This window comes from Alternaria burnsii, assembly GCF_013036055.1.
Source record: "Alternaria burnsii strain CBS107.38 chromosome Unknown 750, whole genome shotgun sequence".
In the NCBI taxonomy this organism is placed as follows: domain Eukaryota; kingdom Fungi; phylum Ascomycota; class Dothideomycetes; order Pleosporales; family Pleosporaceae; genus Alternaria; species Alternaria burnsii.
This window is the reverse complement of record NW_024066108.1, coordinates 32,102-48,142: the sequence shown is the minus strand read 5'-3', so window position 1 is coordinate 48,142 and position 16,041 is coordinate 32,102. Positions and strand designations below refer to the sequence as shown.

General features: G+C 49.3%; 5 protein-coding genes across 5 annotated transcripts; 4 read left to right on the top strand and 1 right to left on the bottom strand.

The window, feature by feature from the left end:
- Positions 1–739: 739 nt before the first annotated feature.
- GT037_001403 (x-pro dipeptidyl-peptidase (s15 family) protein) lies at positions 740–9,403 on the bottom strand (the record flags this gene model as incomplete). The annotated part of the gene is made up of 12 exons (XM_038926450.1): positions 740–1,687; positions 1,738–1,973; positions 2,025–2,438; positions 2,500–2,701; positions 3,395–3,488; positions 4,251–4,615; positions 4,670–4,800; positions 7,464–8,076; positions 8,161–8,317; positions 8,370–8,825; positions 8,882–9,047; positions 9,109–9,403. 12 exons carry the CDS (start codon positions 9,401–9,403, stop codon positions 740–742), a joined length of 4,077 nt encoding a protein of 1,358 aa, XP_038789742.1.
- On the top strand, positions 5,283–6,956 carry GT037_001404 (uncharacterized protein; the record flags this gene model as incomplete). Its single annotated transcript, XM_038926451.1, has 6 exons — positions 5,283–5,436; positions 5,489–6,064; positions 6,113–6,323; positions 6,375–6,467; positions 6,514–6,635; positions 6,682–6,956. Coding segments are annotated over 6 exons (1,431 nt in total), but the record flags the coding sequence as incomplete, so codon positions are not given.
- Positions 9,404–9,822: 419 nt separating the features above from the next.
- Positions 9,823–10,215, top strand: GT037_001402 (uncharacterized protein; the record flags this gene model as incomplete). The annotated part of the gene is made up of 1 exon (XM_038926449.1): positions 9,823–10,215. The coding sequence occupies one exon, from the start codon at positions 9,823–9,825 to the stop codon at positions 10,213–10,215; it is 393 nt and encodes a 130-aa protein (XP_038789741.1).
- A 1,841-nt stretch (positions 10,216–12,056) lies between these two features.
- Positions 12,057–13,576, top strand: GT037_001401 (salicylate 1-monooxygenase; the record flags this gene model as incomplete). The annotated part of the gene is made up of 6 exons (XM_038926448.1): positions 12,057–12,143; positions 12,208–12,378; positions 12,440–12,592; positions 12,652–12,732; positions 12,781–13,228; positions 13,281–13,576. The coding sequence occupies 6 exons, from the start codon at positions 12,057–12,059 to the stop codon at positions 13,574–13,576; spliced, it is 1,236 nt and encodes a 411-aa protein (XP_038789740.1).
- Positions 13,577–14,062: 486 nt separating this feature from the next.
- Positions 14,063–15,891, top strand: GT037_001400 (uncharacterized protein; the record flags this gene model as incomplete). Its single annotated transcript, XM_038926447.1, has 2 exons — positions 14,063–14,274; positions 14,325–15,891. 2 exons carry the CDS (start codon positions 14,063–14,065, stop codon positions 15,889–15,891), a joined length of 1,779 nt encoding a protein of 592 aa, XP_038789739.1.
- Positions 15,892–16,041: the final 150 nt, after the last annotated feature.

Genomic DNA, 16,041 nt, shown 5'->3' with positions numbered 1-16,041 from the left:
GCGTGAGACCCGTCGTAAGTTCCTTGGTATATTTCATCGCCTCGATGAAGACATCGAGTGGAATGGTTTGAGACCACTCTCCACGAGTAGCACGCACAGAACCCTACCCCAATTGCAGGGTCTTGTGCTTCGACTAGACTGTCGATACACTCCCAACCATCTGGATACCATGTAGGTCACAGAGAACATTCTCAATCCTATCTAACGTGATTAGGTGATGTTTGAATGCTTTTTCAGATTGTCTTATGCATTCGGGTTCGCTTCTATGCAAGGACGATCGAGAACTATTGTAGCTGATGCCTTGCTTAAGAGGGTTTGCATCTGCTAAAAGACTCTGTAAGTCCAAGCAGTGTGATCGCTTCATTTAGATAGACATGTTCAGCTCGGGTTGCTGCGGGGGAAACTGTTCATGCAGATGTATAAGGTTGCTCTCGCATTAGAATCTCTGCAACACCTAACGTGTTGGTAACTAAATACTGTGTTGTTTAGCTAAACAGTATCGAGTACCGTGCCTTAACTCATGCGATACTATACTAACGTCTGTTTCTAGCATAGCGGTTAGTACCTGCTATCAGCTCACACGATCAGAACATGTAATTAGATGCAGAAAGATTAGGCAAAATTGTCTTCGTTGCACTAAGGTCTATACCTGGAGTAAGGAGTTTACAGCTCGATCTAGAAAGTGCTTTCTAGCTCTAATAAATTGCAACCAGAGCAGATTTTTGTCTATCTATAGTCACTATATAGTTCCCCGTTGTCTCTCTGGAATGATAGGAAGCAGCAGCCAGCTGTCGTTGTTACCAACGTGAACATTATTCACGCCATGTAGGTGCTCTTTCTTTCGATCTTCAGAATGATCATGCGTGAAGCTACCAACACCCTGAGTGTCATGTCCGGCGATCTCGAATATCAAAGTCTCCTCCTCCTCTAGCACAACGTTCGTCGGCCAAATCTCGACGTCGACCTCATATATTACGCCAACTTTGACTTCCTGAACATCTGAGGTGCAATAGCTTCGATACGGTAAGTAAGGGCGATGGAGAAGATTCGAAGGGTCCGTTTTTCGTAAAGATACACGCTGCCAGCCTTTAACGAGGGGAACAGGGTCACCCATCGTGCCTGTATAGAGGACTTCCGAACCGTCTTTAGCTAGTTTGCGCAGAGTCAGAAAGAGGTCCATGTCTTTGGGAAGGTTCCCATCCTTGCGATCTGTCGAAACGCTCAGGTGTGCCAGTACGTGACCGGTCAACTCTACCGTTGTGTCAGTCGTGTAGTGGAACTGCAGTGGCTCTCCCGACAATGCATCGTACGAAAATACTCTTTTCTCGCCTTTTGCCGTCTTCGATAGCTCATTTTCTGCTGTCAAGAACAGCTTTGTGTATTCCGTATCAGGTAAAGGCCAGTCATTTTCTGCACGTGTTGGAAAGCTGAGTTCGCGCACGGGATCGTCGACGCCGCAATCGCCTTGTCTCAATGTCAATCGGACCCGTGGTTGGCGACCACTCTTCCAGCCATCATAGTCGTCGTCTTTGAGAAATGCATCGAGGAATGACTTCTGTAGCTTGGCGGAATGGTCGTAATAGAATGGTAAGTCGTGCCGGCCGACGATGAAATGCAGGAACTTGTGTTCGGAAGAGGCCCGCATCCAACCAAGGACATTACCACGGAGATGAAGTAGAATTCCGCCCTGTTTGTAGTCGTAAGTCAAGGTCATTGGCGGGAGTAAAATCACCATACCCAATTCGCCACGCTAAGAAGTGGGACCTCGATGGCTTCTACATCGAAATTGCGACTTGAGAAGTATTCCTCGTCCAGGTATTGGTGTTGTGCTGTATCTTCCATCTGATTCCTTCGATTTGCAATCAAGGCTGCCTCTTCTAGATCACCGTCCAGAGTATCATAACCCCAACCTCTGGCCGCGCGACCCGGCTTGCCGTATTGGTTCTTTTCAACAGCATTCTCCCACCAAAATTCTGGAGGCAGAAATTAGCGCTGGTAAAATTTGAGGAACTGTGGATGCCCACTGATGAATTTATCTGAGAGGATACCACCATGTCTCACACGATCGCGATAATAATCACTCATACCCTCCCACGGAATGATGGCCGCTAGACCTTTTGGCCTCCTCGCAGCCACTCTCCACTGAGTACCAGCGTAGTAACTGATTCCCAGTAGTCCAACCTTTCCGGATGACCACTCTTGATCTGCACACCACTCTACTACGTCGAAGAAAGCCTCACTGGTACCACGAGACATGGTATCCAGTTCTCCTGGACTTTGGCCTGATCCACGCTCGTCAACTCTTACGATAACATAGCCCAGCGAGGTCCAGTAGCCTGGGTCTGGTGTTTCCCAGGACGCGTGCTCGGACTTCATAGCGGGATTGAGCTGATTCCAGGATTTGGGGTTGAATATCTTGTATGGGACATCTTTTCCGTCTACATAGAAAGTCAGTATTTAGAGTAGGTCTCTTGGTGAATCTTAGACAGAGCCACGTACACGGGCCGTAAGTCGCGATAACGGGATATTTTTTACAACCAAAAGGCGCAGCGTCCTTGGGTAGATAGACGTTGCAACGCAGGAAGCTGGTGTCATAAGTCTTCAGCGGGATATCCTTGTGTTTCATAAAGATGTAAGGGAACGAATCGCTATCGATTTCAAGAAACTTATCGGAAGGCATCTCAACTCTATCGGCATAATGCTAGCGAATATATTGTACGAATCCGTTGAGTTATATGTCGCCAGACTCATCGGACAGTCCGAAGAAGCTAGTCCCTTTCAAAATCTGTACCTGGTACACATTTAGGTACCTCAAAGCCACTGACAATAGCTGTTGATGCTTATTTCCGCTTATTTCCAGCTGTTCGCGGCAGTGGACGGGCCGGGTGTGGGGCGGCGATGGTTGATACTTGAGATCGGTCCGGCCCCACAGCGTCTGTTCTGAATTCCTGTCTGGCATTGTTCCACATGTCTACCTGCGTCGGTGATCGGACCTTTGAAATTTTCCGATCTGTCAAGAGTAGATTCAGATCATTTTGTCGGTGTAATCCTCGTCTTCACGCGAAGTACCAAATCGTGAGGAATTATCTTGTACTCCGACTGAATCGCGTAACCTCGAAGTGACGGCATGGCTGCAGTCTTCGCAACGACTGTGGTAGACAGCGACGGCACTAGACGTCAAAGAGCTGACCCAGGTCTCCTCACGCTACTCGCTGACTATGACATCCATCGGTCTACACCAGAGCCAAACGATGGTTATGTCCAAATTGCTGGGCAGCAGCGTCTACGTCAACCAGACAGTTTTGATCCGACCCTTGCCGCCCATCCCGCAATCACTCAATTGGTCTCGAACCCAGACTGGTGGGTGTCGACGTATAGAAGAGTGCCATTGTACCGGCCCGTGAACAGGCAGCTTGATCTGGAGGAAAGACGACAGAACGCGGTTTTTAGAATCGTAGGGGCCGTCATGGTATTCGGGTGTATGACGACTGCAGTAAGTCAGCAGTCTGAAAGACTCTGAATTGGAAATAACGTTGAAGCAGTCTGCTAGCTGGATCTGGAGAAATACTCTCGGCAACTTCACAGATATCGGTCTAAATAGGGTTGGTGGAGAATGGTAGCTGAGTACCAGACGGTAACGGGATTCAACAGACACCGCACTTGAATCTCGAGTGGAATTTCAAATCGAATGTAACTGTTATGAAGTTGATTTTCACGGCACTGGCTCCTAGTGATGCTATCTATAAATCGATAAGACGCATCCACAGAAGAGATGATTCCTCGAAGGGCTGCGTTAGGCGATACATCGAATTTCAACTGGCCTGTCTGATGACTTTATCAATTGAACTTTCGGTCCTCCCAGCGATTTCATTACGTTTCGAAGATGGAATCAGATTCTTCTATATGCATCCCAACTGCCAAGCTGATATTGTGTGTTGCACATGTTGACGAGCTCCCAGCACTCAGCCAGCATTGTGTTTGGGCCTTTATCTTCCACGCCTCCAGCAGCACCAGCTGCGAAGAGAGATGCCATCCAGTGATCATCGGTCCCATGGGCCTCCTTATATCTAGGGTGCTTCATCATTCTCGTGATTGCTCTTCGAAGCTCTGGACCCGTATTACCTGTGATGTTGTCCTCCACGGCTTGTCTGAACTCCAACGCCCATGTTCCCGGTGGTACAGGCTGGGCAAAATTATCACGGTACAACATCATATCTGCCCAATGATTTCGGTATAAATTATGTACAGACCCCCCGCTCCCAATGATCAAGGTATCCTCGTGACGCAGTGGGCGAAGTGCAGCCCCGATCTTGAGATGGAAGTGTGGTTCGTACCGCGCGTTCATGGAGACGATGGTTGTAGGAAGTGGAATGCAGTGCGGAAACATGCGGATGATGATCAAGAACGTGTCGTGTATCCAATCGAATGTGGGAGCGGCCTTGACGTTGAAACCGGCGCGTGCGAGGAGCTGGATCACTTTTTGGCCTCCTTCAAGGTCGGGACATACTTTATAGGGTATATACCGTGAGTCTTTGACCGAGCCAACTGGAAGCATCTTCGGATTCGCGTTCATGCTAACTTCAATTGTGTCATCCACAGACTCCCAATGTGCGCCCTGGTGAGACCTAGATCAGCTACATTGCTTCTTCATGACAGGATGGGTCTATACCATCATTACAATCCTCTTGACCCCTCTTCTCAAAGCCTCGTTCCCAACTTGTTCCCAAACCTTGGCTGGCTCGGATTCTTCGCCTAGCATCATGGTCGAGCCGTGTGCGAATAGAAACACGGGAGTGATGCCTGACATGTTCAGTTCTTTACGTTAAGATTGAGCTATTGTGGTCTTACCATTACCAAGTGGTGCTTCCATGACTTCGGAAAGTAGTGTTGTTGTACTCAGGATCGACTTTGATCTTTAAATACAGCGTCCACCAGCCTGAGATGATCGTTGAGAATGGCTGAGCTCGGCACACTTTTCACCTTTATTTACTGCTTCGAATCCTTGAATCTACGTAATCGGAATGATGTGATTTCAAGCGCGTGGTTCATCTAGCCGCAGCTTTTGCAACGCAGCGGTGGAGAAGCGGAATTGGATGTGGAGCCGACCCGCACCACTTGGCGTTCAACGGAAGTACAAGCGCATGACGAATCTGCTCGGTGGTAACACGACGTTCTTCTCGTAATATGCATGGTATCTCCAAAATAATCGGTCTACCTATTTTCTTCGACATCTATCGTCAGTTCAACGCTTTGGTACTCTCTGCACTCACTCCATCTCCAAAATGACTATGTCCGCTCAGAAGATCGTGGAACGCATCGCCATCACATGGACTGAAGGCCGACTGGAGAATGTTCTCGAACGGCAAAAGCAGCTTGCAGCTTTGCATCAGTCACTTCACCGGCGGTTCGACGATTGCGCACGCGCACTGCAACAAGGTGAGTCATTCTCCAAATCAACTCATGTGATTCCATCTACGCAGTACTGAAGATATGTACGAAGACCTTGATAGTCCCGCTAGACTTGCCAAATCGGAAGTTACAGCCGCTCTTGATGCTATCAACAGCTTGTACACCCAACTGAACTTTTCGGATGTGCTAGCCAAAGAACGGAACTTGAAAAAAGGTGCAAATGCAGCACGCTTTCTCGTCCCACTTGGGTCGACGTTAGTCGTACAACTTCCGTCATCGCCCATCATTTCGACATTGGGTCCCCTAGCTGCCGCATTGGCTGCAGGCAGCCCAACAATTGTCCTTGGCGCTCCTAGTCTTCCAGCCACTAGTAACATGCTTGGTTGCATAATTCTGGAAGCTCTAGATCGTGAGGCATTTCATTTCGAACAGTCAGCTGATGTATCAACATGCGAAGCCTTTGCCCAGGCTGAATACGCGACAGTAGTTCTTCACAGCCTCGATACAAGCGACAGGATTCGACCGCTTGTTCTTACCACGAACCCAGCTGTTCGGATAATTGAACCATACTACGGTATTCCAGCTGGTATAATCGATCGCAGTGTTGCTGATGCCATCGACGTTGTTACCAAACGAATACGATTGGCGGTACAAGGTATGGAATGACCCTTTCAGAACGCAAATCGTTAGCTAAAATCCCCAGATGTACCGAAAGGCAATTCTTCCCGAGTTCCTAGACTTTTCTTTGTTGATGAGTCTATCTTTACTTCATTCAAAAACGGAATGCAAGCCCAACGCGAAGTGGCAAGCATTAACCTGGATCAGTGGCTTCGAAAACAGTATCGAGGCATTTCGCCTAGGTACTGCACGGATCAAAGCCGGAAGCAGCGAATCCCAGAACTTCCTGTGGTACAGTAAGTATCTATCAAATACTGACCACGAAAGCCAGACTAATCCAAGCGCAGGGGCGCCATCATATTAACATTCTCAAGCAACTCAGAGATTGTCCTTATTCCTACAAGGAGTTCGGATCACACAATCGATCTTTTAAACAAAATGTCTGTCATTTAATCACACTAAAAAGCGGGACTGATATCACTACAGCAATGCCAGCACCGGGTCTCAAGTCATCTATATTTTTGCTGGAGGGAAAGAAGGTTTCTACTTGGGAAATTTCATCACTACATCTTACGTCTACCTCAACGATGTACCAGTTGACTCTCTTGGTAAGAATTGAAGGATGTCAATACTTCATACGCTGACGTTGTTTAGTCCTCACAAGTTGTCGCTCTGCGAATGCTACGGCTACGCAGGGCTATTACTTTGAAGACTTCTCTGAGATGAAGGTCATGCTTCAGGTCAAAGCTTCCACCTCGCAAAGCAAGGAGGGTAGCCCAGCCAAGTTAAATGCAAGCAGAGTGAAGCAGTTTTCGGGTGGGAGGATGTCATACTTTGAACAAGGCCTGATACTTGGTGCGACAATTGGAATTGCAGCCCTGGTGTCAGCGGGATATGTCTCTTACCGTGTCGCGAGCACCTTCTTTGTAAGGTGAATAATCGAACTTTGCACTTAAATGGCATATCCTTGGTTCATCTATTAGTGTTACGAGTCGAAGTGGATGGACAACCTTAATTTCGTGTGCTGATCGACGACACACAGAACAATTTGCTAAGCAACCGAAACCTATCGAAGATAGTGCACTTCGACAAATTGATTCAGATAATGACGAATTTCAGGTTCGAACTAGAGGTCGGGAAAGGTGAACTGAGTCTCGCGTATTATGTTTCCAACACTTCCCATCTTGAAGGTACAATACTGAAGCTGTGAGTTGCTTGCGCGGAGGACGCGAGAGGAGACGTCTCCTAGTAATTACATCCAATCAATGAACTAATGTCGACTCATATCGAGAGCATAAGAAACACATGATGGGGCTGATAGGCTCACATCAATTTGTGTCCATTGTTTCAATTGCTAAATGGAGCAGTAAGAGGCACCTCGATATAGCTCCCAAACTCCCCACCATAGTGTAAAACATGCTTGCCCTTGTTCTCACTGTGAGTCTTCCCGTTAAGCTGCGCGACCTCCATAGGAGACATGTAATGTCCTGAGACCTTGATTGCAAGGGACTCGCCAGCGCCAAAAGCCATGCCGCCTGGCCAAATTGGAATGTTCAAGCGAACAACAGTGCCAGGTGTAATTTTCTCTTGGCGGTCGTTTTTGTACGTAGGCCACGAATCATTCTCGGTGCTGTCGATCTGTGTCACGGCATGACTAGCTCGCAAGCTGCCGTTCGGTCCGTAGTACTTGAGGAAGCAACTATCCGCTACCTCTGACGCATCTTTGGCTGGTGGAATGAGCGCGTTCGCGGGAACGTTGAGCTGCATGGTCCTACCACCGGTTGTGTCTAGCTTGCGTAACTGGACGAATACATCGAGATCGTCGGCAGATTCGGCAGATAGGTACAACACAGCCTTCGAGTAGCCGACGAGCCAAGTCGGCTTCTCGAACTTGATGGAAAAGATCAACTCTTCGGAATCGTTATCCAACCCTTGTGGGATTATGTCGGATTGGTAGGACTTTGCCATTGACGAGCTCATAGGAGAAATAGAAAGCGCGTCATGCTCAGCTAGATAGAACCTGGTCTGCTTGGCTTCGGGAATAGGATACTGTGTAGTCTCGATATTTGCGACAGGTTCCTCAGCCTCATGTTAGGGATAGACGATATGAACGATTGGTTCGGTCATACTCACGGTGTTGTCAAAGGGTAGAACAGAGAATCTAACCCTGGATGTCTTCTCCCAACCATTCTCAGCACCCTTGAGGTAATGATCAAAGAACTTTTGAAGGTCTTCAGTAGCATAATCGGAGTACAAGTCATACCACTCTTGTGTAGGGTGAATTCTAAGCCTGTAACACTCTTTAGCTGAAGCGACAAGAATGATTCCCTGTCAGGACGTACCACTTTTCCTTGGAACTGATTCGATTGAATCCTGCGATTGAACCAGAAGTGTGTAGTGATGTGGAGTAACTGGCTAATACGTATGCTGGTGTTTGAATTTGGTCCAGCTTCGCACGTTTGTCATCCCAGTACTGGTTGTAGAGAGGGTATTTCTCCAACATGTGGATCACCGCTTCGGCCTTTCCACGACCAACCATGGTGTCTTGGAGCATGCCCCAGAGGAGATGATATGGATATCCTATTCCCCCGCGGGCCAAAGTGTCACGGTAAAAGTCAGATGCTCCCTCCCATGGTGCAATAGCAGCTAGATGTGGTGGCTGCTGTGCCGCAATAAACCATTGCGCCATGGCCAGCCAACTGTTGCCAGCCGTAGCAACCTTTCCGGAGCACCATGGGAGTGTCGCGATGTACTCAACGGCATCATAACCATCTTGGCCGTCTTGTTCACCGAGCCAGCTATGCATGTTGCAATTAGCATCTGCATCAGGATAGGACCTCTGCGAAAGACCTACGGAACCGTCCCTTCAGAATCCCAGGTGCCTCTCAAATCAAAATTTACGATAGCGTAACCCTTTGCAACCCATTCAGCCGGATCAAGGCCTTCGAACTTCTCGTAGGTACTCGTCCTATCGTAGGGCACACCGAATCGACCGGGTTGCAAGTGCAGACCGTGCACACCTGTGTTCCGCTAGCATCAGCGAGACTTCAATTCCATACAGCAGCTGTCACCGTCTCTCACCATTGTTGTCCTTGCCGTAAGGGCTCCATAGTAAGATTGCAGGAACCTTCTGCTCCCCTGTTGGTCTAAATATGTCTGCGCGAAGCGTCACACCATCGCGCATGGGAACCGCGAAGTCTTTCTCCCAGATAGCATCCGACTGGAAAGCTGCTACATCGTCTCGTCCGGGTCGTTTATGTCCCTTGTTCAGTAATGTAGTCGAAGGACTGAAACCACTGTAAGGACCTGACTGTTTTGAGCCGGGAGGGTTGCAATCAACAAGTTCAACTTGATAGCCGTTAATACTGAGAGACATAGCTGAGTAAGCGATGCAACGTAGTCAAAGTGAAAATCTTACAGATTAGACTGTGGATACCTATAGCGCAGCTGCCAATTTAATAGATCAAGCGGGAATTCCAAGACGCCAGGCTTCCGTATGGGGATTGGTGAAGGCTCTTTGGATCGTGGCGTGTGGGGAAATGCCGGTGGGCAGCTACGGGTACAGGCTCCACCGTCGTGCGGGGCCGTGTGGTCTTCTGGACAACACCGCGTCATGTCTGTGCACGAGGCATCCCCAACGCGTGCGTTGTACGAAAGGATTCAAAGAAAGGTGGAACGATCCCGGGGTTCTGCTAGATGGTTGCCTCGCTGACCAAATTCCCAAGCGATCCTCCGCTTTAATGCGCTGCTCTGACTGTGTGTTTAGTAATACCCAACAATTGCGACACGCTCAGGATGTCCTCCCCCCTCAGACGAATTGTGACAAGTCACAAGGACGGCAAATCCATCGTGCTGATCGAAGACGAACTCGATCCTTTGCCTGGTTTCGCAGCGAGTGCCGCAACGATCTGGCAGAGCCATCGGTACTTGGCCGAGCTTACCGACCATGACGCTGCCGTATTGGGTGGTGGAAAGATATACAACAAAGGGTCACTCATTCGAGTTGTCGACTTTCCCGCAAATTCAACTGGCCACAATCACCGCACTACATCTCTCGATTACGGGATCGTTCTGGAGGGAGAGATCGAACTGGTCCTAGACGATGCATCGAAAACCACGGTACGCGCAGGAGATGTAGTCGTGCAGCAAGCGGTCAGTACACACTTTGTAACTTTGTTGTGTCTCTAGCTTATCTTCAGTAGACTATGCATCAGTGGAACAATCACACAGACAAACTTTGCAGGATGATTTTTGTGCTTCTCCCCTCGGAGGCCGCAACGAGTTCCACTGGGGAGAAACTTCAAGATTATGGCGTTCCTAGACATCTACAAGCAGATCCATAAACATATCCGATCAGAATATGGACATACGTAGTTTTGGAAGTAATATAAATTGATTTCGTGGTAGATGATTGAGGGGTGAAAGAACGACATTACAGCAAACGTGGTCTGTAAGATGCCTGCTGGAAATATTAGCAATCACAGCATGTCTTCCGCTGAATGTACAATCGATAGTCTATCTTTATTTCAAGGGATGGGCGTGATGCAGAAGTAATAGGATGACCACTGCTCTGTTTAGGTACAGAAAACCGTCGCTATTATGCAGCTCAAGATCGATCATGTTTTTCATGAACAATCCGAAACACGGAATTGCTAGTTGTATACATATCCTATTGTATTGTTCATCACGACCATGGTCGTGATCCTGATGGGGCTCTACCCATTGGCGGTTGGTGACACTCGCTGGGTATCGTCCAGTATTTACATTTTTAAATCGTGTCCTCATTGGCCCCATCAGGCCAAAACGTTCGCCTCAGCCGCTCGTGATCGCAAGCAGGCGAGGACTTGCCAAGATCGTGATCTCATTCGTGTGTAAGCAGCACTTAGGTGCTTCTAGTTTAGTGGCCGCTCAAGATAAACAAAATACTATTGTGTTGAAAGAGCTATCGGATGAGGCGTATAGACAACAACAATCTGCTTTCCCTCCTAATTCTGAAGCTACGTTCACAGGTTGAATATGCTTCCAGCTATAGCGGATTCCGCTCGATGGCCCTAGTGACAAGATCTCTGATCGCAGTCAGTTTCTTGAAAACATCATCACTGGAGATCCTCTTACGTGTCCATGAATGCGTTGATTTTTACAATCCTGTCTTGGTCGTTGAAATGACATACCCAGACATACTCATTTGTAAACTTCAATCCATCCTTACACTCCACATCGACAGCTTTCAGCTCCACTGCTGCCTTGTTGAACCCATCGTAGATAATGTCTTGCACGGACAGCTTCAGTGGTGTAGCCCATGTCGATGAAAGGGCGCGTGTGCCTTCGTGAAATGCTTCTTTGGACTTATAGTGTCCGGAGATCGGGCAATATGTACCTGTGGTGTGGCGAGATGTCACAATGCTATCCTGCAGAAGGTTTGGGTTGGAAGTCTAAAAGATAACGAGAAGCGAACTTGACCTACCCTTCACGGTCCAGTCAACATTTTCGTCGACATTTTCGAAGAATTCTTGTGTTTTTCCAGCACCGAGAAGGTCAAATATAGCACGAATCGTTTGTAAAGAAGGCATGCTCGAGCTTCTTCGCGTTATTTCTGCTGTTGATGAGCTTGTGACAGTGTTTGGGGAATGAAATCCAAAAGAGCGCTTGATTATAGTGGGAGAAAACACGATGTAGGGATGGAAGGGTTACATATCACACGCTTTGCGCCTTCGGCATTTCCCCACCGGAGCTGAAGTTCATCCCGAAACATCTGTATCGATGACCCTTTCATTTCCATGCCGGCAGCGACGGGGAGGTAAGATCCCGATCCCGAAAGCTAAGTGGACGGTGTCTGCTCGTTGCTTGCGCGCGGATCGGACCACAGTCAATGGCTAGTCATGCGGTGTGGGGTAACCTAGCGTGAGACTGCGCATGTAGTCCTCACCGCATCATCTGAACTTTGTAAACAACTTGAGGACGCAAACTTGCTTCAGTGTTTGAAACTGGTCGTTACATTTTCAGTTGCGTCCACTCAAGAGAAGCTCAAGATGACATTGAAGGTCATCATCGTCGGTGCAGGCTTGGGTGGTCTGAGTGCAGCTATCGCATTCACAAGAGCGGGACATGATGTTAAGGTTTGTATTGCGTATGATCCTGGCAAGTTGCCTGAACAACAGCGTGGATTGACGTCTTGTGTAGGTCTATGAGAAATCCGCTTTCCATAACGAGGTCGGAGCAGCAATTCATCTGGCACCGAACGCAACTCGAATTCTGAAGCCATGGGGATGCGATCTGGAGGCTATGCAACCTACGACATGTAACCACCTGAGTTCTTGGGATTATAAAGGAAACTTCATCGCCACACCAGCAGTAGGTATCTTCCTAACAACCTTTTCAGCGCACTGGCAAAACAATCGAGCTAACCAAGTAGATCACCAAAGACCTACAGAAGAAGCTGTCAATCGAAGATCCGTGGCTTCTTGTTCATCGTGTGGATTTGCACAATGCGTTGCGGAAGAAGGCTGAAGAAGGGTTCGCTGGCAAGAAGCCAGAAATCCATCTCTCTTGCGCCGTCGAATCAGTGGTACGTTCGCATTCGACTCAGACTTAAGACTTCGACAGGATAATTTATACTTGAACCAGGACCCGTCAACTGGTACGGTGATACTCGAAGATGGTCGCGTGTTGCAGGCAGATCTTATCATTGGTGCAGACGGTGTACATGTACGTGTTACTGCGAGACTTGTGAGGAGCAAGCTAATGATCCGCCAGTCACGGACGGTAAAAAGTATCATCGGGGAGGTTCAAAAGAGAAGTACGGGTCAGAATTGCTTCCGTTTTCTTGTCCCTACCGACAAGCTACAAGCAAATCCTATCACCAAAAGCCTCATGGATCGTATAGGCTTGCAGTCCCTTAATGCGTTCAATTCCGAGGATCGACGTCTGATCCTGTACCCATGCCGCGCAGGCACGCTTATCAACGCCGCCGTATTCTACCCTGATAACGCAGACGGCCAGACCATTGAATCTTCGTGGCAGAACTTCGGCAATGTGGATGACTTGCTGGCTGAGATAGAGAGCTTTGCCCCTGAACTGCGAGAGCTTTGTAGCATGGCCGAGGACGTGAAGCTGTGGAGCTTAGCATCTCGAGATCCAAGTCCAGTGTTTTTCAAGGGCAAACTTGCCATCATCGGAGATGCGGCGCACCCTACCCTTCCACGTATGTCAGATGTCGACCCGCACTTGCAAACGTTCGCTTACACGAGTTGTAGATCAAGGCCAGGGGGGAGCGCAAGCAATAGAGGACGCCGCGACTCTCGGGGCGCTCTTCACTGCAACCACCACATTGGATCAGATCGGCAAGAGATTGGAAGCATACAATAACATTCGCTACGAAAAGGCTGTCACCATCCTGTTCATGTCTAGAGTAGGCGACGAGCACCGAGAGGTTGTCATGGAGGACTTGAGACGCTTCGTTCCAGGTGCAAAGATGCCTACAAACATGTGGCTATATGCTTGGAACTCCTTTCCTGTTCAAGCGGCCCAAGATTTTCTCCGACAACAGTGACTTTATGTTTGCGCCGGATAGCGCAATACCATGATGTTGGGAGGAAAATGATTGTCCTGTATTGTACTTTGAATAAGCTAGCTCTCGGCAATTGTCTTTCCTCCTATCGATAGCGTACGCTGTAGCTCCAAGAATAATCTGCGTCGAGAATATGTGTCTAGTTGATCACGTTACGAGATCGTGTTGCCAAGCGAGTAACGACCTGTGCGGACGGCAACTAGAAGACGAAGCAGAAGCAATTCCCCACCCTTCGGCCAACTTTCTCTGCTATTTCGGAAGTCTGTGGAGAGAGCCGTCAGATCGAACGTTGTGAAACCAGCGGTCACAGTGTTCGGGTCCCGCTCTCAATGGCGGGGTGAGGGCCCGGAAGATACCCGCGCTATGATACGTAGTTACGGCAAAATTTCCATGACATAAAAGTTGCGGTCTCCAAAGTCGCAACCAAAACATTCATCTGTCTGGCAATGATTTTGGATGACAAAAGACATGTCGACTGTGAGCCAGAGCCAAACAAGCAGAAGTGAACACGGATACGAGGTCAGGCGTCCCCCGCAATCTTTCGGGGGCGATGTCAAAGAGGTCGAGTTTGGAGCCTTTGACCATAGCGGTATTCCGCTCGATGAAGAGGAATGGCCTGTGGCCATCATAGGATCGAGCATGGTGGGCATGATGACAGGCATACTCCTCGGCTATCATGGGTATGGATATAAGCAAGCACATGCAGAGATCGCTCCTGACTGGACATCAGCATCAAAAGCATATCTTTCGATAGGCATCCGCCCTCCAGCACACACCCAAGGGCCGCGGGGTTAAATTATCGCACTGTCGAGATCCTTCGTCAACTGGGATTGGAAGAGGTAGCCAAGGCGGAAAGCGGCAAGGAATTCGACATCGATGCAGGTATGCTGGTGGTGGAAAGGCTGGTGGGCGGCAAAGTGATTGCGCAAGTGCAAGAGAATGATCCTGCCGAAGTTAAGGAAGTGACGCCATGCACGAGCTGGCTCTGGATCACTCAGGCGATGTTCGAGCCCTTGCTACGGTCCAACGCCGGCAAGTTCGACTGCACACAATTATACGGAAAGCTTGTGGTTCATTATGAGGAAGATGCAAACGGCGTGCTGGTGGTAGTACAGGATCTGAAAACAAAGGAGTACAAGAAGCTCAGAGCACAGTATCTTGTTGCCTGTGATGGCAACAGAAGCAGTACCCGAGTTAAGGAGGGTATCATGCTGAGGGGGTCTGGGACCCTACGTGACAGTCTCTCGATGCGAATTGTGGGAAACTTGGCCCCCCATCTCGGCACTCGGTCCGTACACGGCGTTGTGTACGTTCTCAACTCAAACATCAGTGGGGGGTTTCGGCTTGAAGACCAAGGCAAGGCGGCGATTGTCATGGTGAACAGAGCTGGCGACAGGCACAATTTTCCAGAAGGCAGCGTTAGTCCAGAAGAGGCGCGCAAATACGTGTATGAACTATCCGGACTACCCGAAGACATGGAGCTGGAAGTACAGACTTGTTCATACTGGACGATGACGTCCTACAATGCAGATAGGCTGCAGTCGCATGGCGGACGCGTGCTGATTGCCGGTGATGCTGCGCATACGATGCCACCCACAGGGGGTCTTGGAGGTAACACCGGCATCGGTGATGCGCACAACCTTGCATGGAAGCTCGCATTCGTGCTCAAGGGGCTTGCGTCTCCGGCGCTTCTGGAAACATACACCCAAGAGCGGCAACCGGTTGACGCTTTTGCAGTAGACCAAGCAACCAAGCGCTTTCACAACCGCGTTGACCACGTACAGCCTTCCCTTGCCGAGGAAGGCAACTTGACAGTGGAACTTGGCTATCGTTATGCCAACGGCGGAGTCGTCCACGGAAATGGCCATGGCGCGCCGAGTGAAGAACCATTCGAGAACCCACTCGCGCCCTCTGGCACTGCTGGAACCCGATTACCGCACGTATGGCTGCAATACGGGGACGGGTATGATAAATCTGTCGAGCGTGTGTCGACACTTGACCTAGTGCGGCGAAACCTTGTTTTGATTGCGACGGAACGGGATTCGCCGTGGCTTGCCGCCGTGCGGGCTACCGCATCATGTGGGCTAGCGCCCATTGATGCATATGAATTGCATGAGACGTCAGCACCTTATCGCGATGTTGCGGGAGCGCTGCGCCAAAAATGTAAGTTGGAGATGGACGAGGCACTACTCATACGCCCAGACGGTTTCATCGCCTGGAGGGCGCGATCAGACGGTGGCCATAGCGACGCGCTGCAGTCAGCGCTGCGGCAAGTGCTCGGGATTCCGAGCTCGTGATCCCCTACCCCTATGATGGCCGGTGGCTGGGAATCGATGGGGGGTGGCCACGAGAGCTGGCGGCCGTTTCATAGCAGGATCTGTAAGGTAGATGGTCGTGAGTGTTAGTCATTTGCCGAGCTTCCGGAACTTCCCCGCACTTTTTGCCTG